At 53.1% G+C, this 22,218-nt stretch overlaps 10 protein-coding genes across 10 annotated transcripts; 6 read left to right on the top strand and 4 right to left on the bottom strand.

Moving 5' to 3' along the window:
* Positions 1-90: 90 nt before the first annotated feature.
* CBP4 (assembly factor cbp4) lies at positions 91-597 on the top strand (the record flags this gene model as incomplete). The annotated part of the gene is made up of 4 exons (XM_051436478.1): positions 91-128; positions 179-251; positions 306-417; positions 467-597. The coding sequence occupies 4 exons, from the start codon at positions 91-93 to the stop codon at positions 595-597; spliced, it is 354 nt and encodes a 117-aa protein (XP_051289224.1).
* A 320-nt stretch (positions 598-917) lies between these two features.
* On the top strand, positions 918-3,816 carry J4E90_006935 (uncharacterized protein; the record flags this gene model as incomplete). The annotated part of the gene is made up of 2 exons (XM_051436477.1): positions 918-962; positions 1,012-3,816. 2 exons carry the CDS (start codon positions 918-920, stop codon positions 3,814-3,816), a joined length of 2,850 nt encoding a protein of 949 aa, XP_051289223.1.
* A 299-nt stretch (positions 3,817-4,115) lies between these two features.
* Positions 4,116-4,797, bottom strand: EIF1A (Eukaryotic translation initiation factor 1A; the record flags this gene model as incomplete). The annotated part of the gene is made up of 3 exons (XM_051436476.1): positions 4,116-4,303; positions 4,368-4,635; positions 4,777-4,797. The coding sequence occupies 3 exons, from the start codon at positions 4,795-4,797 to the stop codon at positions 4,116-4,118; spliced, it is 477 nt and encodes a 158-aa protein (XP_051289222.1).
* Positions 4,798-5,094: 297 nt separating this feature from the next.
* J4E90_006933 (uncharacterized protein) lies at positions 5,095-5,700 on the top strand (the record flags this gene model as incomplete). Its single annotated transcript, XM_051436475.1, has 1 exon — positions 5,095-5,700. The coding sequence occupies one exon, from the start codon at positions 5,095-5,097 to the stop codon at positions 5,698-5,700; it is 606 nt and encodes a 201-aa protein (XP_051289221.1).
* Positions 5,701-8,028: 2,328 nt separating this feature from the next.
* Positions 8,029-10,254, bottom strand: J4E90_006932 (uncharacterized protein; the record flags this gene model as incomplete). Its single annotated transcript, XM_051436474.1, has 4 exons — positions 8,029-8,726; positions 8,775-9,576; positions 9,628-9,945; positions 10,006-10,254. The coding sequence occupies 4 exons, from the start codon at positions 10,252-10,254 to the stop codon at positions 8,029-8,031; spliced, it is 2,067 nt and encodes a 688-aa protein (XP_051289220.1).
* A 475-nt stretch (positions 10,255-10,729) lies between these two features.
* Positions 10,730-12,921, top strand: J4E90_006931 (uncharacterized protein; the record flags this gene model as incomplete). The annotated part of the gene is made up of 5 exons (XM_051436473.1): positions 10,730-11,407; positions 11,457-11,568; positions 11,622-11,883; positions 11,933-12,145; positions 12,201-12,921. The coding sequence occupies 5 exons, from the start codon at positions 10,730-10,732 to the stop codon at positions 12,919-12,921; spliced, it is 1,986 nt and encodes a 661-aa protein (XP_051289219.1).
* A 1,865-nt stretch (positions 12,922-14,786) lies between these two features.
* J4E90_006930 (uncharacterized protein) lies at positions 14,787-16,705 on the bottom strand (the record flags this gene model as incomplete). Its single annotated transcript, XM_051436472.1, has 4 exons — positions 14,787-15,466; positions 15,524-15,969; positions 16,041-16,065; positions 16,162-16,705. The coding sequence occupies 4 exons, from the start codon at positions 16,703-16,705 to the stop codon at positions 14,787-14,789; spliced, it is 1,695 nt and encodes a 564-aa protein (XP_051289218.1).
* Positions 16,706-17,598: 893 nt separating this feature from the next.
* Positions 17,599-19,083, bottom strand: J4E90_006929 (uncharacterized protein; the record flags this gene model as incomplete). Its single annotated transcript, XM_051436471.1, has 1 exon — positions 17,599-19,083. The coding sequence occupies one exon, from the start codon at positions 19,081-19,083 to the stop codon at positions 17,599-17,601; it is 1,485 nt and encodes a 494-aa protein (XP_051289217.1).
* Positions 19,084-19,608: 525 nt separating this feature from the next.
* On the top strand, positions 19,609-20,448 carry J4E90_006928 (uncharacterized protein; the record flags this gene model as incomplete). The annotated part of the gene is made up of 1 exon (XM_051436470.1): positions 19,609-20,448. One exon carries the CDS (start codon positions 19,609-19,611, stop codon positions 20,446-20,448), a length of 840 nt encoding a protein of 279 aa, XP_051289216.1.
* Positions 20,449-20,810: 362 nt separating this feature from the next.
* Positions 20,811-21,376, top strand: J4E90_006927 (uncharacterized protein; the record flags this gene model as incomplete). Its single annotated transcript, XM_051436469.1, has 2 exons — positions 20,811-21,108; positions 21,165-21,376. 2 exons carry the CDS (start codon positions 20,811-20,813, stop codon positions 21,374-21,376), a joined length of 510 nt encoding a protein of 169 aa, XP_051289215.1.
* Positions 21,377-22,218: the final 842 nt, after the last annotated feature.

Below are 22,218 nucleotides of genomic sequence, written 5' to 3'. Positions count from 1 at the left end.
AACACGATACCCTGGGATATACGCTGCCAACGAAGCAGAAGATCTAGAGAGTAGACTTCCCGATATTCAGACCGTCACCATAGGTACACCATGCCATCTACCGCGGCTTACATCAAAGCCATCGCAGGGTACGTCAGATACATGGCCGCTGCACGGCCATAAACTGATAACAAGATAGAGGCGGAATCCTGTGCATCGGCGGCCCTGCACTCGTCATGTGGGTTACACCTACTGAGGAAGAAATCTTCAAGGTATGTCTACTTTGCCACGTGCATGTGCCCAACAGCTGCTCATGATCCATGCAGAGGTATAGCCCAGAACTGCAGAAGAAGGCTCTTGCCGGAAGGGAGCAGAGACAGAAGGACTTTGACGCCTTTGTTGGCCAATTGAAGGAGGCTTCGCGTTCAGACAAGCCGAGTAAGTGTTCCTTCTGCAGTCATCTTCGAGACTGCGCTAACGAAATTAGTCTGGGCTGCGCAGAAGGAAATGGATGCGAAGAGGTCTGAGACGGAACAACAGATTCGCAGGGAGGAGCGCGACGCATATGCTGCCGAGGGACGGAGAAGACAAGCAGAGATCAGGGCTAGCACGCAGTAGCAGTAGCAGGCTCATGCTACATGACTTCTTTTTCGCTGTTGTATATTTACATGTATCACGAATCTACGCTTCCAACAAGGTCAGGGGTTTCCTGGAAATCGAGGTATTCTGCAAGACCTATGACGTACGGTTCATATCCAATGTCAGGCATAGTCGAGTCCGTGGATGTCTGAAATGAGGCGAGGCCTCTGCTCAGGTGACATCCGCCCGGGATCGATCTCGTGACAGCGTCTAGGTTTCGCGAAGTTCCGCGAACCTAGACGCGCGAACCAGCCCCAAACCTTCATCTCGCCCCACCACGACCGTTGCAGCAGGATCCAATGCCCAACGATGCGCAAGCCCCCGTGAAGCTCTCGTTGCCTCTCGTAAGCCCAATCTAGAACATCTGTAGATACGACACTAATGACATCATAGGAGTTCCAACAGGACATCTTCAACGAACTGCGCGAGGAAGATGAGCTCGTCCTCCTTGCGCGCGGCCTTGGCCTTCTGCGCATAGTCACGAACCTCCTCCACTCCTACGATGCCGCCGGGAACAACCTTATACTGCTCGTGGGTGCCGACGATCGCGAGAATGTCTGGATCGGCGAGGCCTTGGCTGAGCACGCAGCCGTCAGCAACGCGCCCAAGTGTCGCGGCCTGAGCCTGGTCAATACCGATCTGATGAGCGTTGGGACACGTGAGAAGATGTATGCCCAAGGCGGGATCTTCAGCATCACGTCGCGCATCCTCATTGTGGACTTTCTGTCTGGGCTACTCAATCCGGAAACGGTGACGGGTGTGGTGGTGCTGCATGCTGAACGGGTCGTTGCGACATCTTTGGAAGCCTTCATCTTGAGGATATACCGGCAGAAGAACAAGGCAGGCTTCTTAAAGGCGTTCTCAGATACGCCAGAGCCCTTCACGACTGGCTTCGCTCCGCTCACGAACATGATGAAGAACCTGTTCCTGACGAAACCGGCGTTATACCCAAGATTCCACGTCGCAGTCGCGAACTCGCTCGAAGGACGCAAGAAAGCGGAAGTCATTGAGCTGGAAGTGCCAATGACGGAAGCTATGCAAGATATACAGAACGCGGTACTGGCCTGTGTTGAGGCCAGTATCAGCGAGCTCAAGAAAGCGAACCCAGGCGTGGAGATGGAGGATTGGAATGTGGACAGTGCCCTACACAAGAATTTTGATCAAATCATCAGACGTCAACTAGACCCCGTCTGGCATCGCACAACGTTCAAGACGCGACAGGTCGTCCGAGATCTGTCCCTGCTTCGCACTATTCTGCATGCCCTTCTTACCTATGATGCGGTGAACTTCAACAAGTACCTCGATACTGTGCTTGCAGCCTCGCAACCACCGCCAGGGTCAACAAAGCAGAATCAGTCTCCATGGTTGTTCCTAGACGCGGCCGATACCATCTTTACCACTGCCAAGCGAAGAGTATACACGGGCAAGGTATCTAATGTGGAATTAGCAAACGCCTCGAATGCTGTGCCAGAGTCTCTGCAGCCTGTCCTAGAGGAATTTCCCAAGTGGACGCAGCTTGCAGAAATTCTGCAAGAGATAGAGCAAGATGCCTACTTCAACCCAACACCGCAAGACTCGTCCAACGGCTCTATACTCATCATGTGCGGCGACCAAGGTACAGCATCACAGCTAAGAGAGTATCTGCAGACCATGTACGTCAAGCCAGAGGGCGTTGCAGACGAGGACGAAGACGAGTACGAGCCATCAGCGAACTTCATGATGCGACGCAAGCTACGGAGCTATCTCACATGGAAACGCGACTTCAGCAAGGTCAGCGCTGCGTTGTTCTCAGAGAATCAGAAAGCCATCAACACCAGCACAGACAAGAATGTTCAGAGCGGTATGCGCCAGACTTCTGGTAAACCTCCGCCTAACAAGCGGCGCCGCATAAGAGGAGGCGGAAACGCAGCAGCAGGACCATCGCGGTCTGATACAGGAGCTGTTCGGACAGCAGGAGACCGCGACGCCCACATTGCAAGTCTAATGGCCGAACTGGAACCCACCGAGATCGAAGCCGCGCAAAAGCCTGGCGACGTAGGATTCGACCCGCTTGACAACATGGAAAGCTTCTACGAGCTCTTCGATATGAACTCCCTGATAATCGTACACCCCTACTCTGGAGACTTGGACGAACACATCCTCGACGAGACAAAGCCGCGATACGTCATCATGTACGAGCCCGACGCAGCGTTCATCCGGCGGATAGAAGTATACCGATCATCCCATACAGACCGAACAGTAAAAGTCTTCTTCATGTACTACGGCGGCAGCGTAGAAGAACAACGATACCTCTCCGCCGTCCGCCGCGAAAAAGACGCCTTCACACGACTAATCAAAGAGCGCGCAAACATGGCCCTAACCATGAACTCCACCGCCAACCTCGCGCCCGAAGAATCCTTCCTCCGTACAATCAACACACGTATCGCCGGCGGCGGCCGCCTAGCCGCCACCACCGAACCCCCCCGTGTCGTCGTCGACGTACGAGAATTCCGGTCCTCACTCCCCTCGCTCCTCCACGGCCGGTCCATCGTAATAGTCCCCTGCATGCTCACCGTCGGCGACTACGTCCTCACGCCCCAAATCTGCATCGAGCGAAAATCCATCCGCGACCTAATCCAATCCTTCGCCAACGGCCGCCTCTTCAACCAAGTCGAATCCATGATGGAACACTACAAACACCCCATGCTGCTCATCGAGTTCGACCAAAACAAGTCGTTCACCCTAGAGCCCTTCACCGACTACTCAGCCGGTAGCAGCAGTTCCTCCTCCTCCGCCAACGGACCCGCCACAACACCAGACCTCCAATCCAAACTCGTTATGCTTACCCTCGCTTTCCCTCGCTTGAGAATCATTTGGAGTAGCAGTCCGTATCAGACGGCTGAGATCTTCGCAGAGCTCAAGAAACAGCAGGATGAGCCTGATCCGATGAAAGCCGTGCAGTTGGGGCTTGATCCGAATCAGAGTGGGGATGAGATGCGCAGCTTTAATCAGACGAGTCAGGATATGTTGAGGGCGCTGCCGGGGGTGAATGAGAATGTGGTTACGACGTTGATGCTTAAGAGTGAGAGTGTGTTTGAGGTGGCGAATATGTCCGAGAGGGAGATTTGTTGGTTGGTCGGGACGGATGTGGGGAGGAGGGTGCATAGGTTTTTTAATCGCAGTGTGTATGAGGAGGTGCAGTGGCAGGGGTTTAGTTAGAGGGTCAGGATGTTAGATGGTAGAGCAAGGGTACATGGAAAGTGTAGTTTGGACGAAGATTATGCGTGTATCATTTCTCTATCCCATCATGCTTTCACAAAAATTCCAAAAGCACGTAACATAAAAACATGCCTCATAACCCCATGATCATCCATACGGAACCATGTATCCCTCAACATGCCTCAAACCATCCGCCCGCTCGCAAGAAGCAGCATTTGAGCAGCCCGGCCCCCGCCACAGCAAAGCAGCAGCCGCAAAGCAGGAGCCGAGACAGCATGGCGGATCTGCGCACCTCCCCCTCAAATGTCGTCAATATCAATCTCCTTCTTGCCAGTGCCGTCAGCCTCGTCCGAATCGCTGTCGTCGCGGTCCTCGTCGAACTCGAAACCGATGCCCTCGTCGCCCTGGTCGCCGTATGTGTCGGTCTCGTTGATCTTTGCGTTTTCGGGGAGTTCGCCGTAGGCTTTTAATGAGCGGGCTTCGTCGGCTGTACATGTGTTAGTATCATGCCCAACAAGCCTTGGTTTGTTTCAGTGACAGTGTAGACTCACCAGAGTACTTCATAATAACATCACCCTTCTCGTCCTGGTAGTCTCGCAGCGACAGCAGGATAATGTCGCCCTGGTTGATCCAGACCTTCTTCCTCAGCTTGCCGCGGATATGGGCGAGACGGCGGGCGCCGTCGAAGCACTGGGCTTCCAGACGACCGTTTCCGAGCATCTTGACGACTTGGGCGTATTCTTGGCCTTCCTCTTTGAAGACGAGTTCGCGCTTTTCGTTGTCGTTCTCGTTCTTACCCCTACGTCGGTTTTTACCTCCCTGATAGATATGTTAGCAGGTGCATCGTGGCATGTGAGAGGAAGCGCCGCATCGCCCAGACATGGAAAGCGCCGTGAGGTTTGGGCGTCAGGCGCTGGAGGAAGTGGCGGGGCAGCCCCTCCAAAAGAGCGCTGGACATACCTTTCCCTTGTTCTTCGGCATGGTGGGCGGTAGTCGAAGTTGGTGTGGGTGTGGGTGGGGTTGTGTTTGGTGTTGGTGGCAGAAGCGTCGGCGGGCGCAAGTCTTTATGTAGTGGCGGCTCGACGGTTGTTTGCACTGTGGATTCCGACTCACTGTGGGAGCCTTCGACACTGCGCGCTAAGACCGTTTACGGCCTAGCGCCTCGTCGCTCACCCGGCCGAAAATCAATCCATCCGTGGTCCTCGAGCCTTTTCACCCCCACTCGCTGCTCCTTCACCCTACGTCACCGTGCATACACACGAGAGGCATGGGATAGCCATGTCAAAGAATGCTGTCTACTCGCTCCTCGCCAGACAGCAGCCGCGCACGTTCAAAGTCAGCTATGCCACCGACTACAAACACTTCATCCTCAACCACGTCGCGTCCGATCCCCAGCACCCCCTCTGCGAGACGCAGCGCCGCAGACAGAGAGAAAAGAAGAAGGAGGGACTGTGGTGGCATGCGACCACCCCCGCCGACCTGAACAAGTCCAGCTGTGTAAGAACATGGGCTAGACGGCGTCTGCGCAACGCTATCAAAGAAGAGCTCCGAGCCCGCGGATACGACGAGAATGGCAAGTTTGTCTATCTTGAGATCCGGAAGAGCCAGCCAGGTCTTTTGAATACGCTGCGCGCGGGCAACACACTGGATCTGACGGGCAGTCTGAGGTTCCACGTCGAGCCGCCTCTGGTCCCGGCCAAGTATGTAGATGTACGCGCGGAGGCTGCTGCTGTCATAGAGGCTCTGATCAGTGCTCAGAGGGGCGCGGTTGGGGGTTTCGCTTCAGCAAGGCCGACAAAGATTCGTCCTTCGTCGAACCCGTCTGCTGCTGCGCAAGAGCGTCCGCGTCAGATCTTCAAACGCGTGGCGTCGCGCACGGGGTGATTGTGGCTTCACAGGCTGAATGAGCCCGTAGAGACCTGCTGAGTTGCATCATCGCTGAAGGTGAAGGGCTCATTACGCTGTCGCCTGTCAGCGATACCCTGGCGTATGTAGTAATACATTGTTCACCGAGCGTCAGAACAGACCCGCAATATCATCGGCGGTCGTGAATTAGAATGAAAAGAAAATGAACCTTCACTCGGAAGCATACACAACGACTCCTTCCACGCGCCCCTGATCAGCCTCATGTCATCATGTCATCATCTCGCTTCTTACCCACCCGTGGACCTGTTGTCACAGCTTCGGTACAAACCTTCGCACCAGACTTGCGATCCACATGCTCGCTTTCTCTAATTGGTAAAGGAGCTTGCTCGGCCCCAGCCGTGGTTCTTACCTCCAGCACCATGGTTGGGTGGAGGTAAACGCCGCTTTTCTACAGTCATCTACAGGTTGGCCTTGTGTTTACTAAGTAAGGTAATTGTTTTGGAATGCTGGGTCTCATCGTTCCAAGAGGAGTAGGTGGGAGATGATGCTGTGGATTGTGGCGGAATTTGCACCGGGCCAATGGGAGTTTGATGCTATAGGTGTAGTTCTTGTGAAGGTGTTGTTGTGTTGGAATGGTGGTTTGGATGAGGCATGATCAGCGTTCTTGCCTTGAGTGTGGTGCATCAAGACTGTCGCCAATGACGATATGACTAGTAATAGCAAAAAATGTAAACAGCAAAAAAATCGCAATAGAGTATTACTCGTTGACGATTCCAGATTCAGAGTTCACGAAGTTCTGTGCAGTACGCGTCCTGACCAATCAGCCGACTTCGGAAGTAAATCCGGGTTGAGGTCCGCTCGGAACGGATTGGACGGTCATCTCGCTGTCCCACCATCAATGACAGCACATCTGTCGTACATCTACATAGGCAAGTCATTATACAACACAACATCGTTGTATATCTGCATTCAATATTTGCTCGAACTAACCTCTCATAGTCAAGTTCAAAGACATCTGCCGAACAATATCTGTAACCACCAGCATCTCAACGTTCACGAAGAGTCATCATTATCATAAGCGGCTCATCATGGCATCAGAAGACGAGTTCCAGCTCTTCACATCCCTGAGATACGATCCATTGCTGCTCCAATCCGAGGAAAACTCAAGAGCCATCTTGAACTTCGTCACACCATCACCCTTCTACATGCTCGCATACCACCGAGACCGGATGGTGGAAGCCGCACAACACTTTGACTTTTTCGAAGTCGAGAAAAGACTGAAAGATGGAAAGGCTTTGCATGAGGAGCTGTTGAAGCGAGTGCAAGACGAGATCAAAAAAACAGGGAAAGATGAAGCTATGAAGGTACGACCTGCAAGAGACAATTACTATACCTTACTAAGAATAACCCAGCTCCGACTTCTATTCGACAAAGCCGCCAATCTAACCGTGGAATGTACTCCAATCCCAGCTGTCCCCCTATCAACCCTCTACCCCCCATCTCTAGACCCACCATCCCCATCCCCACCCCACCATCCCGCCAACCCCAACACCAACACCAACACAAAACCATTCACGCCCTCCCCCCTAACAGGCGGCGCCCTCCACCTTGGCCCCACAGACAGCTTCCCAGCCGGCGACTCCTCCCAGTCCTCCCAACCCCCTCCACCCCCCGAATGGAAAATAGCCCTCGACACCTTACCCACCCCCTCCTCCCCCTTCACCCTCCTCAAAACCACAAAGCGCGAAATGTACGACCGCAGCCGCGAACGCGCCTTACCCCCTAACCCAGCCGGCCCTGCTTACCGCGAAGTCATGCTCTACAACGAAGTCAATGAGCTAACCGAAGGCACGCTAACCTCGCTGTACCTGTTCCGCGGCGGGAGGTGGGTTACGCCGCCTGTGGGTGTGCCGTCGGGGGAATTTACGAGGAAGACGTTGAAGGATGATGGGGCGGATGAGGGGGAGTTGAGGAAGCCTTTCGCGGGGAGGTGGGGGCATAGTACGAGGAGTGCTAAGGTGGGGGCGGGAGGGCAGAGGGGGACGAGTAGGCGGTGGGCGTTGGGGAGTGGGTTTTGTATGGAGGAGCCGGTGGGGATTGAGACTGTGAGTGTGGGGGAGGGGGTGTGGGTTAGTAATGGGGTTAGGGGGTTTGGGTTTGGGAGGGTGGTTGGGTAGATGTTGGTGTTCTGGGTTTTGGGGATGGGTCTGAGTGGTGTGCTCGCAGGGATTCTGTTTGTGTACTTTGAGGGTTGGATGTTTTGTAGCGGTGGGTGTGGTTGGAGGGATGTGGGAGTGGTTGGAAAAAAAATGAGATCGATTGCTATGTAAGTTGCGCTTTGCCATCTCACTGTTTAACGTCGTCTTCACTGCTCATGCCATCCTCGCCACCTTCAGCCACGTCCTGAGTATCTTCAGCCACGCTTGGGGATAGTCGGAGCCGGAGGGTCTGCCTTGGTTGACTGTGCTCTGGCACGACCTGAGACTGTTGAGGGCACTTCTCGACGAAGACGATAGCCCGTGATACCAAGACAGATTCTTCCCAGCCATGGTACTTGCCCGGCTCTTCAGGAAAGAAGTCCCTCGATTCGAGCAAAGCATCTGTGTACTTCTCCGCCTTGAAGGAAGGTTCGTCACAGTCTGGTAGCTCTGGTTCCGGGACGCATGTATAAAGCGCGGGACAGATGCAGATTTTGACTCGATAGTCAGCTGGATTATCCTTGGCACCCTGTCCGTTTCCGTCCTCGGTTTGACCTTCCATGGTGTCCTTGTCGTAAGGGGCGCCAGGTGGCGGGAAGGCGAGTTTGTGGTGTTGGCTGGACACAAGAAGCTCTAACTTCATCTCCATGGTGGACTGCAGCCACGTATCGAGCATCGGACGCAATTCCGCACTATCGAGCCAGGGAATGAAGCTGCGGCACTCTTTGATGAAGATTGCCATCTGGCTTTTGGCCTTCGTCGGTATTTGGTACTTGCGAAAGTACTCATTGCCGATCTTATCTAGGGTGGCCATGGTGTCTAGTTCTCGTACACATTTGAGTCCATCTGTAGTCGTTAGTTGATGAACGTATCAGTTGTGGGGTTGTTACTGACTGAGTGACGCAATCGACTGCCACATTTCGTACAACTTCTCCGACTTCAGCCCTCTGGTACGGAACGCTGTGTTGAAACACCATCGTAGAGCATGATTCATGAAACAGGCAATCTGCATGTTGACATCAGTAGGCATGGCCGTGGTTTTAGTGAAGCACTCAGCGAGCGTCAGGTTCCCGGTTTGTGCCACGGAGAGTCCAGTAACAGCACGCATGGCAGCCTCAAACTTGACGGGTACCTGCTCTTCAGCGCGGAGGGATCTTGCCATGTCGTATGATCGGCAGTCAGATGCCAACCGAGCGGCGTTCTGACTCCAGTTAGCGTGGAGAGAGCCAGCATTGTATTCGACCGGGTAGCCTTGGGATCTGGAGACCAGCTGAGGGCCTCTTAGGGTGCTGAGGAGGGATTGTAGCTGTCCGATATGCTTTGCCTTGGCTTCAAGAAGCCCTTCTAAGGATCGTATAGCATCTTTGTGACGCGTGTTAATCGTCAGCTTCTCGGAAACGAGTGTTGCCCGCTCCAGTTCGAGATCACTAGCCGCTTGGCGCAGTGCAGCATGGCTGGGAGTCGTGGGCTTCCCGATGTGGCGGTGCAGTTCTTCGTTTTCTTTGCGTAGGGTATTGTTACCGGCCTGTTCTAGCTGTGACTGGCGGATAGCATCCTCGAGCCTCTTCTCAAGATAGGCGATGATTGGTGTGTGTGTTGTTGCTGCGACGCGTCGAGGGCTACGCGGAGCGTCGGCAGCGTTGGGGGACTCGGCTGGGGAAATAGTGCGACTAGCGCCGGCATTCATTGGGCTCGCCTGGACTTCAGTCAGCATATACCTCTTCCGACAGCACGATAGTTACCATACACATGATGGTGTTATCGCTCCTCCATCAACAAATGCATCGATGGGCATGCTTTCTGGTGTCTTGGCGCCATACGGTGAGCCACCCGCGGATCTTGCGGAGCTCCTCGTCACCAGAGCGTCCTGAGCCGTCGACCTGACGTCGGCCTGTACCTTTTCACTTGTTGTTCCTCCTACCCGCTCCTCTTCCTCCACTATCTTCCATGGACTTGTCTTTGTACCCCGTTCGCGGCCCGCGGGTGTCTTTGGATGCATTTTCCGTGCGCGGGTTTCGATATCGTGTGAGGCAGCGCGCTTCTTCGCTCTTGTTGTACGCGCCGACTTCGATACTGTTAGCATTTATTCGAGACTGCGACTGCTCACTTGCATGCGAAAGCTTACATTTGCCGCTTCTATTAGACTCGCCTCGCGCATCTTCTGCCGAACCATCGCAGTATCGGTCTCGCTGGCTGCTGCAGGACCAGGCCCTAAGAGAATCCGGCGCGTCTGTGCTGCAATCTCTCTCTCGAAGGCTGGGGAGAGATCCTGGAATGAGATGCCGTGCTCTTCAAACTGTTTGACGGGACCATACTGCTGCACACGCCATCTGATGGCCTCTCTGGTACGGTCTTTGCCCGCACGCTTGAACATCGTGGTCGTATTCGCTATGAGACCGAGGTTGTGCTGGAAGCAGTACTGCGCACATGCAAATAGCAAGGCATCATCCTGAAAGGTCCAGCGGTGGCGCGCCATAGGAGTTCCGCTGGTGAACAGGGACGCACGCCGAGTCGAGCGTCCAGAAGCTGGTTGACGATTGGGGATATCAGAACGAATCGTATTATATCAGAAGCACACAGGGAAGAAAGGCGTGTTTTGCTGCCCCTCGTAGGTTTGTTGACTAATGACACGCGTGTCTTAGAGCGTTTGCTCCCATGCCACATCGGAATACCGCCAGAGCTCCGTGCATATTGGCCGCTCCTATTTGACGTATACGCGAGACAGACCATGCGCCTAGGCGCTGCACGTAGCCGTGGCAATATTAGCGAACGATAAGCGTAGCTGCGTTCCTGCTTCGCTCCTTTTGTTCCTGTTTCTACCTGTCGTTCTCTCGGAGATTAGCGAGATAATGCCCCCCAACACCTCGGATACCTCCGATCTCGATCGTCTCTTCCTGATCATTGATTGGGGGACCACTTACGGAAAGATGGGCCGCATCCATGTCCCTGCCAGGCAAGACGTCAATTCGATCAGCAAAGACCATATCGATTATCTCCACGGATATGACGAAGACATTTGTCCCAACGACACACACAACGATTTTGTACCCACGCATATATACTATGGTCAGGACGGCGACCATTCCTGGGGCTGGAGCGTTTCCCGACTACTGAGCACGTTTCATGAGGAAATCCATCAAAATGGTGATCGCCTTGTGCGTCTCTCCAAACTGATGCTGGGCGACACCGATGCAACTTTAGACGTTCGCAACGACCTCGAAAAACAACTCGATGGCCTTAAAAGAGATGGGTACATCCACGGAAAAGATGATGTCATGAGTGACTACTTTACAGAGTGGTTCACGTTCGCAAAGGATCAATCCTTCGATATGGGAATGGCGTGCCCCGAATTCGTTATCTCCGTCCCTAGTGACTGGGGCGTAACATCCTGTCATCGATATTATACGGCGATTGTCAAAGCGATAGTGAATGTGTGGAACCTACAAGCACCACCCAGCATCATAACAGTATCAGAGCCTGAGGCAGCCGCTTCTTATTGTCTTTCCTTAGAGGGCACTGAGGTCGGAGTACGTCAGAACACCTTCTGATCTCCGCGCTAAGCTGATCTTGCTGTAGATTGGATCTTGTGTTTCCGTCATCGATGCTGGAGGTGGTACTATCGAGATGATCACACTCAAGAAGACACGCAATGATCCAGTACGCTGGGAACAAATTTGTCCGATGAGCAGTAAGCTTGACAGTCATCTCCGTCATAGCCACACGATCACTAATCCAATCTAGGTGACTCTCATGGAGGTGATTCGCTGAACCGAGTTCTCCGAGACATTGTCACCAAGAAGCTGGCATCAGAATCATATCTTGGTGAACAATACGCGGACATAACAGTTCCTAGTATTGTTGCGGGTGTGGTGCAAAAGTACGAGTCCGACATCAAACGCTCATCTAGTGATCCAACGACTAAGCCGCCATCCGGGTTCGTCATCCAGGGTCTCAAATCTGATCCGGCAAGAGGGCGTTTTCCTCATACTCTCAAACTCACATCGTAAGTATATGGTCTTTGTTGAACTCGCTAAAGTACTGATATAGCAAAGAGATGAATGGATTCGAGTGTACAAACCTGCTCATGACGGTCTGATCAAAATCATTGACGAACAACATTCCCTCGTTGTAGCCAAGGGAGAGCGCATCGATTCTGTCGTCTGGGTTGGACAATTCTCCGACAGCAAGTCGTTTCGAGCCAAAGAAAAGCGATATATGGCCACCTGGGAACATGTCCCAGAGCATACCGACGAAAAAGAATACTCGTAAGCAAACCATCATTGAGTACACTTCAGAAGCAAGTAGACTAAATTCTACAAGAACCTACGCAGTCACCTGTGGTGCAGGGCTCAAAGCCCTCAAAGTAAAGATGTTCCCCCCAAATCGATTCCTGCGCGCCGGTTTCGCTATCGAACGACACCTTCCCAAACAATGGAACAGTCGAAGCACCCGTTTCTTCAAAAAACACCCCCAGCTTCGGCATTTACGTAAAGCCCGTGGCGAACCGGGTGACAATGGCAAAGCCTACATATTCAACTGTCTTGAATACTTCGCGCAGAAAGGAGATGAGTTTCCAGAGGGCCGGCAATACTTCTTCACGTCTACTCATTCATTCCATCTTTCAAAGCGGTGGATAGCTGAGGAGCAAATTTGGTACACGCCCCAAGGACCAAAGAAATCGTGGTACCGCTCTGATGACAAAGAAAACAGGGACGCAAAAGTGCTGGGGACAATCCACTACGATATGAGTGCACTCAAGCAGAGCATTGGCGAAGAGTTTCGGGTTGGCTCAGAAGGTGACGACTTTTACGAGGTCACCCTGCGTGTCATGGTCGAAATGCGGGTGGACTACCCATACACTCTCAATGTAAAGGCTAGATGGGCGCCGGAGCTGACTGGGGTATCGCGGCAGGATACCGACGCGGATGATTACGCCAACGTCGACAGAGACTCCCGAGAAATGCTTGAGGGTGACGATGCCATGACATTCGAAGGCGAGTATATCAACGTCTCAGCGGCGTTCAATATCTCGGCTGTATGATTCAGCTGGTGCCTCTGTACTATCTTGGCGAAGGCCATCGCCGTTCCTTGTACTCTCAAAAACAATGCAACATTATTTGGTATCTAGTAGAGTGTGTTGATCATTCGTGTTGCGGTACATCCGGATGTCACCATGTTATCAAAAAGTTCTGTGATTTCTTCAAATAGGCCTAGACCCTACATCAACTTCAGGTTACCCACTTTGCATGTTTTTGTATTGATGTAGGCTGTAGACCTGGTTTGCCTTTTGCGTTGTGTGCCGATCCTGAAGTTGTGATTTGAACTCCCTCAACTTTGGTTCGTCAGTGCCAAACCTGGATATCGCCAACCATGAGTCAAATGCAAAGCCCGTATGCAAAGAACCATGGTATGAATGCAAAGAAATTATTTTGGAATATAAGCGCATCTTGCGCATTCTAAATCTGCATCAACTCCCACTTCCAAAACCGCCTCAAGACACATTCCCATAAATCTTCGCCAACAACATCCAGCTCCACATTCCAAAATGGCACCACTCTACAACACCCGCGAAACCTTCAGCAACACAGCCCTTTATACCTCTCCGCACATATCCTCCTCTTCCAAAGACGCCTCACCCCATGTCTGCCCAACCTGTGCCGAGCCGTGTGCCGCCACAACTCACATAAAAAGCCACTATGCACTAAAGATGCCATCATGCGAGCACATCTTCGGCGCATCCTGCATCGAAACCTGGTTCGACAACGCAAGCACTTGCCCGCTATGCCGTCAAGACTTCTTCCCTAGGCATCCCGAAGAGATATCACAAGAACTGAAGGAGATGCCTGGTCTCATTGAAGAGGCGTTGGGAGTGCTGCAGAAAATGCGGGATAGGTATCCACAGGGACGCGACGCTGTTGACAAGATATCAAATTCGCTTGCTGGGTTTGCGGACATGGTTGGAAGGGACTGTGAGGAGAGGAATGCGAGGAAGAGCGAGAGGGGGTTATTTGAGAGAAGGAGACATCGAATGAGAGTTTGGGCCACGATGGCGGAATATCCACGGCAAGATGGAATGGTCGATGGGCAGGTGCCCCCACCAAATGAGCCTACGACCGCTCCTCCAAGCGACGTCACACCGCCAGCGCTATCCGCTCCCCAACTCTCAATGCGGGAATTCATCACTCTCCAAGCCGAAGCCATTCTCGCACACGACTTCACCCTTGATCTTGCGTCCGTCACCCGCACCGGACAAGTCGACCCAGACTCGGATTTCTTCAGCATCATGGATTTAGCACAGGATGTGCGGCATCTAGCTGAAGAGCATGGCTTATTGGAGGTTGCTACAACCATCTCGAGGAGGTGCATCAGTGTCAACAGGGCTATAAGTGACGAGCAGCGACGGCTAGCGGCGCCGCCAGCTAGCATGGAGATGGTAGAGCGGCATAGGAGAGAAGATGAGCTGAGGAGGGCGGTTTGTGTTGAGAATGGGTCCGTGAGGTCGACAAGAAGGGGGTTTTGGGGGTGGTGCCGCTGGCGCAGATAGAGTGTTAAAGGGGTTTGTCATACTCACATTGAAAAAGGCTCGTGAGTTTGTTGAGCCCACCTCAACCTAGAGAAAACCTAGACACCCTAAAGCCTACATTGATGTTACGTGATATAGTTCGCCTATTTTGGTCTTAATGTAGTCTTTAGACGTGTTTATTTGTTTCTTGTATAAGATGAGTTTTAGAAAATACTATAAGACATTAGAAAAGAAAGCAATCTAGCTGACCCCATATCCAGCGACATGCTTCTGGTCGCTGCCATCTCCACCTTAACAGCCAAGCAATGGAAACAAATATTCGTAGTCGCGTTACATGCTCCACCTAGCGTCTTCGACTCGCTTCTTCCTGAGGTTCCAAGCTCCTATGCCCTACTCTTCTCCGTTCTCGCGATAAGTGCCCCACCAACCGTAGAGTCCGTAGTCTTGAACTTGCGCGCGGCCACCTTCCTCTCAAAGAGTTCATCCAACTCTCCAAACGTCCTTCCCTTTGGTTCGGGAAGCCGCCACCAACCCCACAAAATGCCGATCACACTTGTGCCTGCCCAGAAGAAACCTGCCTTGGCTCCCCAGCCCCAAGCAGTAGGGTTGAGCATGCGCGGTGTGATGATGTTTGTGACGATGCCTGAGATGTTGTAGCAGTTGCGCGCGAGAACAATCGTCTTACTTCTCAAGCGCGTGGAAGGGATTTCCGAGACAAGGGCGTAGCAGATAGGCCCGAGGGTTGCGTCGTAGGCTAGAGTGAAAGCCAGAAGTAGTGCTGCGATAGACCAGTTGAGTACCGTAGGATGCGGATTCCCGACTTCAGAGGATGTGCCTACTACCGCTGAGCGAACTGTGACGAAGTGATGGCGGTGTGGTATGCAAGCTAGTATCCCGATGAGTAGTACGAAGATGAAGGTCATGACTTGTCCGGAGAGATACAGTGTGCGCCTCCCAAAGTGTGCCATGAGAGCCCAGGATATGAAGACGCCGATTAAACCGAGTGCGAATTGGCCCAGCGAGAGGGTGAAAGCGTGAGCAGAGCCGAGACCTGCTTGTTCGTCTGGATGAAGTCAGTCTATGCACATCAAGTCATATCGAGCGACGTTGGCCAACTTACAGAAGTAGGTGGAGAAGCCCATGAAGGTACTGCCACATAGCGTCTGGATAATCCAAACCATGCATGTGATCTCAGTTCTGCGCCGGTCCACTCCCTTGAAGCAGTCTTTGTAACTCGTGCCACTCCGCATCTGTTGTTCTCTCTCGTTCGTTTGGATCATGGCCTCCATTGCGCCGTTCAAAGTTTTGTCAAACTCATCGTCCGACATGGTTGCTGGTTGCGTGCGAAGCCGACGCATCGTCTTCATGGCGTCCGCAAAGCGATCCTGTCGTACGAGCCACCAAGGCGACTCAGGCGCGAAGTAAACGGCGAAGAAGATTGGAATGGGGAAGATCCATTGTAATGCGAAAGGGATGCGGTAGGCCCATGTGGTGGTGTTGTTAATCATGCCGCGCATGACAATGGATGCTACTAGCTGGCCAAGAACCCAACATGCGTTGACATAACTTGACATTGTTAGCTTCGTTTGACTGAGCTGAGTGCGAAAGTTGGGAAAAAGAGACAGATCGATACATACGTAGTCAGATACGCCCGTAAGGCCACTGGGCAGACATCCGCAGCATACACCGTGCATATGCACTGAAACATGCCCCAAGGCATACCTAGTAGACACTGTCCTATCAACAGAACCGTCTTACCTGTGGCAAAGAAGGGTACGAGTGTGAACACGCTCATTGCCACCAACCCTACCATAAGTGTGTATCGGTAGCCAATTCGCTCAGCGAGTGTTCCTGTAGCAAAAAGCCCTACGATCTGCCCTGCGAGGCCGCCGTTCACAAGTGCGCTTTGCCAGTCGGCGCTAATTTCGTACAAGCCATTAGGTTGTAATGTACCAAATTGTTTCCGGAACGGTTGCATTGCGAACAGATTGGGTACGAGGATAGTAGAGAATCCTTCCATAATGAGTGTCATCGATAGTAACACCGACCATGTTATCGCTTTGGGGTACAGGCGTATGCCTTCGCGAAGCGACATTGACCGTTCCGCTTCGTTATTGCTTTCGACAATAGTAGTCGTTCTCTCTAGTATCGCATCCGTCGATTCGAGCTTCGATATCGCCGGTAGGGAGGTGAGGGTGTCGTCTGAGCTGTCGAAACTTAGTGTGTCTGATTGGCCTTGCTCCATAAGTTGCTGATCAAAGTCGACTACACCATGTCGTTTCCGCTCCATGGCTGACACCATGATGCTATGGTCTGAATCGTCTTGTATAGAAGTTCGAGTGACAGCGATACTTGTAGGAAGTCGGGATGAGAGAAGGAAGTGTACGCCAGTTACGGATGGAGGTGATGACTGTCACACCTGACATATAGAGCACGCGCGGGGATGCGGAGTCAAGAAGACCGCGGGGTCACGAGGGAATGTGACGCAGGTTGCTCAGGACCGGACGGGATGACATGCCCATGACCTCAAATGAGCGAGCCATTCTCAGCAGAACCCGAGATTGAGTGCACTAAGGAGACACTTGTGGTAGGCAGCGGCGAAAGACAGCACATAAAGCGAGCGAGCGGAAGGCGAGTCTTCGAACTAAGACGTTAGCCAGCTGGAGTAGAAGGCCGATCAAAACTTGAAGGCATCGTGACTCGAAGACAATTTGGCGGCTCTAGGCAGAACAGGTTATCGGTGGTTGAAGTGACTCCTACGCCGGTCTACTGTGAAGCAGATACAAGCTTTGTGGTCGGCCGTCGCGGGCCGGACGGGAGCACGCGACCGGCGTACCACTGGGGTAAAGTATGGAGAGTGGTACGGTCCACATTATGATCCGCTCTCATGTCGCTCAACCTATTGACTAACAAGCGCCGAGCGGGAGCGCTGAGGACATCTGGGGCGTTTCACGTCATGATCTGGCTAATGCACTCGGTGATACTTCTAAGGTTAGCAATATCTAGATCTCGTTAGCATAACTCTCGAAACAATACGTGATGTTACATCAGTAAACGGTCCGAGAAGTACCCGGCGCTGGAACATTGCAATCAATACGCCCGTGGAAGGCTAAGAATAGGCTGCAGGTGAATTTGACTCGGTCATATTGGTATCGTGCATCTATTTCTTCAACGAAGATTCAAGTTTTGGCATACTCACTGCTTCGCGGCAGCAGCGGCTTCTTTCTCCTTCTTCTTGCGCTCGACCTCAGCCATCTTAGCCGCCTTCTTCATGGCATTTTTGGTCATCGGCTTTCCGTCGGCGTCCAATGAAGGACCCCCGCTCTCGGTGTCTTGTGCCGGTTGCTCGAGTTTGGGCTTGGTGGGGTTCGGATTACCCTTCCACTCTAGCTTCCGCGGGCGGAGGAACTCGTCGAGAATCTCGTCGGTGACCTTTGCTCTTGCTTCTTGGAATTTCTTAACGTATACAGTCATGGTGTCTACGCATTCCTTCTTCATCTCGCCGGTCAATAGTTCGCCTTTGCGGTAGTCCTCAGCTAGCTTCTTGAGCTTCTCGTCATCATCTTCGAAGTATCCGATGTACTGGTACGGTACGTCGATATCGGGGTTTCCACCCTTCTCGCGATGGAGCTCTAGTGTTTCTTGGCCACCAGAGAAGGCCTTGGTGTTGATCTTGGTCTTGATTTGCTTTGGTGTATCGTTCATAAAGATGGCAGAGTTGGCATCGGACGCGCTCATTTTGCCACCAGCGCCTTGCAACGCAGTGAGGAACTTGGAATGTATGAGGGCTGGTTTGGGCGAGGGGAGATCCATTCGGTGGCAGTTCTCACGAACTAGACGGAAGTAGGGATCTTGATCAATAGCGCAGGGAATCAGACAGGGTATGGAAGCAAGCTTCTTCGAGCGCTTGTAGGTCGTGTGATCTTCACCCCAGATAAAGGGGTACGATGAGGCAAAAGCGGCAACGCACTGCTTAGCTGCGAATGCATTGCTGCCGATGTTTGTTGAGCCATCGAAACCAAACGCGCCGCGCACTTGGTTGTTGGTAACCAGCTTCTCGAACTCAGTGGTGTTGAGACTGAAGTGTCGGTTGAAGCCGGATGTGAAGAACTCAGAGTCGATGTACATAAAGGTCTTCTTGATATCGAAGCCGACGGAGATGACATCCTTGGCGTTCTGCCGCGAGAATTCGTAAACTTCCTCCTGCTTGAGCTTCTCCTTGAACAGGAACTTTTCGTCATCCGTCAACATGATGACCAGCGGAACGTCGAAGACATCCTGCAACCACTTTGTGAACTCGAAAGGTATAGTGTGACCAATGTGCATGGCATCACTGCTAGGTCCGCGGCCGGTGTAGAGTAGAAAGTCGTCGCCGCGCTCGTATGTGTCCAGGATGAGCTCAAGATCGCGGTGGGAGAAGAAAAGGCCACGCCGTAACCAGCGGTGCGGCTTGTGGCCTGTGACGCGCTCGAATCGCTCCAGCAGCGGTTGGTCTATAAGTTTTGTGGCCCACTTTTGCGAGATGGCGACGTAGTCAAATTGCTTGACATTTCCCTCTTCGTCTACGCCGGCCTGTACATCCCAGGGGTTGATCTCTTGCTCCGTCGCTTTCGAGACGGATTGTGTCGCTGTGTCGGAGAGTGAGAGGGCGGCGATGGCGGGTGGCTCGGGCTCGGTCATGGTGCTGGCTGTGTTGGAGGATGGCTTGTGTGTCGGGCTGTGAAGGAATGAGTGACTCCAGCCTAGGGGATTACGTGGCGCGATTCTTTGGTGTTGGAGCTGAGTCACTGGATATTCGGCGATGGGAGACCCCACCTCAATTTGGCGTCCCTGTGGCTAGACATGCCCCGCACTCTGCGCCACACTCTGCGCCACGCACCAGCCACAGCGGCGTTACGGAAGGGAAAGCCGATGCAGGTCAGCAAATCTCGTCATGGCGCCAGGATGGCGAGAGCTCCAGACGTTTCCATCCTTGGTCCTCACTCGACCCAGCCCGACATAACGCCCTACCCCTCTCCAGCGCGACTAAACAGCCTGTCCAATTGTCAAAGCTGGATGCGCTTGACCATGCGACTTCATCACCGGAGATAGACGACCGCGCGTTCCAGGCTGCCTCGAGCTCCTACCTATACCATTTTATATCTCCTGCCCTTTACCGCCCACCCACGCCTACAGACACCCCGATTTGACCACGACGACGTCACCATGGTCAAGTTCTACTCCTCCAACGAGACGTACTCGTACCCGTTCCCCGCCGTCTCGCTCGCCTACTTCCTCCGATACCCGAACCCTTACTCCACTCATGTGATCTCCACCGACACCATCGCCCGCAACTACGACCCGGAGACTCAGCGCCTGACGACTATCCGCCTCCACCTAAAGCGCTCCAAAGTCCCTTCCGCCGTCCTCAAGCTCGTACCGCGGTCCCTACTTGGCACTTCAGCCAGCGGAGAATCGCAGACTTATATTCTCGAGAAGTCGGTCGTAGACATCAAAGAAGGATGGATGGACACGGAGTCACGGAATCTGGAATGGACGGGCGTGCTGTCTGTCGTAGAGAGGCAGAAGTTCATACGTCCTTCGCCGTTGGTGCCCGAAGACGTGAAGATGCGGCAAGCCATGGACGGTGCCACGCAGCGCCAGGGCTTCATCAACTTTGGCGCCAAGGGTGCAGGTGCCAGGGTCGAGGATTCGGGTGAGACTACCGACGTCGTAAGCTCTGTCACACTACACAGTCACATCGGGGAGACATGGAAGAAGAAGCGCGCGGCTGCAAGGGAGGACGTTGCGGATGAGGAACAGCCACAAAAGATGGGCTTCCTGCGGAGTTGGGGCACCGCGGCTCTTCAGCGAAACATCGAGAAGATTGGTCTATCCCGTGCGCAGCGAAGTCAGCCGAATGCGCGTGAAGGCATGAAGGTCGTTCTGGAGCGTATGCGGGAAGGCGGCCTTGTCGGGGTACTGGAGGGCATGCGACAAGACCGTGAGGCCATTCTCGCCGGCCGTCCACTGTCGACCCCAAGAGCGATCACCAAGGACGAGTGATCTTGTGACCACTCAGATGATGGAGTGGTATCTACTCACTCGCTCGATTGACGAGTCCCATGTTTCCGATATGAACATTCAGCGACGGCGTAACGGTCTCTCTCCCTACTTTTTCTCATTTCGTCATTACCTCGCTCTCTTGGTGCATGGGCCAGGTTTTGTGTTACTATCACGTTTTCATGTTGCATCGTGTCTTGGTCTGGAACGATGGTAACGATTGTAAAGCAATAAGCAAGTCTTGTATCATGCCGCGAGTCTTTGCAAAAAATCGACCAAAAAGTCTGAAAATGACATTGCAGCGCTGCGTCTTGTTCTCACTTGACAAGTGAAATTCGGTGCCGGTCGTTCCTTCCGCTCTCTTAATGGGTCGCTTCGATCACGATCATCGCTTCCGGGCAGTGGGAAGCTACCACATCACCTCGTACGATAACCTATTCCTCAGCATCGATCTCATGCTCAAAGCTTCATTGCATCATGCGTCCACTCGCGCACTACGACATTCCAACCTCACCGATCATTCCATGAATCGCGCCGACTACCTACTACCGCCACTACCCGGCTGTGATGACCTAAAACATCCAACAATCAACAACTCAACGCAGAGCAACGACACCTCAACAGATGACAAGCCACCTACGCCGTACGACCGTTACAGTGAAGGTGAGCCGTCCACCCTGCGGTTACATTCAATCCCCCGCTAAAGAAAGCAAAAGCAGTCTACAAAGGCTACGACGCCTACCACTCCCAGATCCGCAAACTCGACTGGCTAAAAGCCCACCGCGCCTTAACCACCTCCCCCGAAGTAACACCCCACACAACCTGGCTGATCGAAACTCTCCAAGCCATCATCACCCGCTGGGAAGCCGTCCTCCCCTACATCGCTTCACCCTACCCCATCCCTCCGAATAACCCCTCCGCTTTCACCTAGGACGCGATCCCGGAACCACCTCCCGGCCGAGAACACCTCCTTGCACTGCGCGACTGCCTAGAAGAAAAGGGCAGGGCGATCATCGGTCAGCCGTTTGTGGATAACGCGGATGTGCTGGCTGAGATGGATTTACCGGGCTTTGGTACCAGGAGGGTGCTGAAGGTTTTTAGGCTGCAGGAGGCGAAGCAGTTGGCTTTGCATACTTGCTTTGTGAGGAACCTGGTGTTAGGTTTGGAAAAGTTGGAGGGCGCTTGTAGGGCGCATGGGGTTAGGTTTGTGGGGGGTGGGCATGTGGAAACTGAGGGTGTGGAAAGGGAGGCCGATGGGGATGTGGTTTTGGGGATTGCGGTGAAGGAGATAAGGGGCATTGATGGGCCGTTTGATGTGGAAAGCTCAGCCTGACTGTAGGTTTGTGGGAAGTCATCGATTAGTTATGGCTATCTAATTATGGTATCCATCACGTGATGCTTGGCACGAAGATCCCATTGCCGCGCAGTTGGATTTGGTTGCGCAAAGAGTCTCATGGCATGTAGTAGGAGCTAGTGCATCGCACAAGTTCACCTGGCAGCTAGAAGCGTGGTCGTTGAATGGCTGCAATGTACCTGCCGCCGGTGAGGGTGGCCAAGCGAGCGAGGCTGAGCCTTGCAACCATGTCCAGGTGCACTGCCTCGAGTTGACTTCACTATTAATCTCAGCCTGCCGCCACTACACTTTTTTTCAACTCTTACCTACCTCACCATGTGGTTGCTCCACACTACAAATCTCAAGTTGCGTCACTTCATCTCCAACATACCCGACTACGTAATACTCTCCCATACGTGGGGTGAGGATGAAGTTGGCTT

Source organism: Alternaria incomplexa (assembly GCF_024043165.1).
Source record: "Alternaria incomplexa strain BMP 0042 chromosome Unknown scaffold_10, whole genome shotgun sequence".
In the NCBI taxonomy this organism is placed as follows: Eukaryota; Fungi; Ascomycota; class Dothideomycetes; order Pleosporales; family Pleosporaceae; genus Alternaria; species Alternaria incomplexa.
The sequence above is the reverse complement of the archived record's forward strand: the minus strand, read 5'-3'. Positions and strand labels throughout refer to the sequence as shown.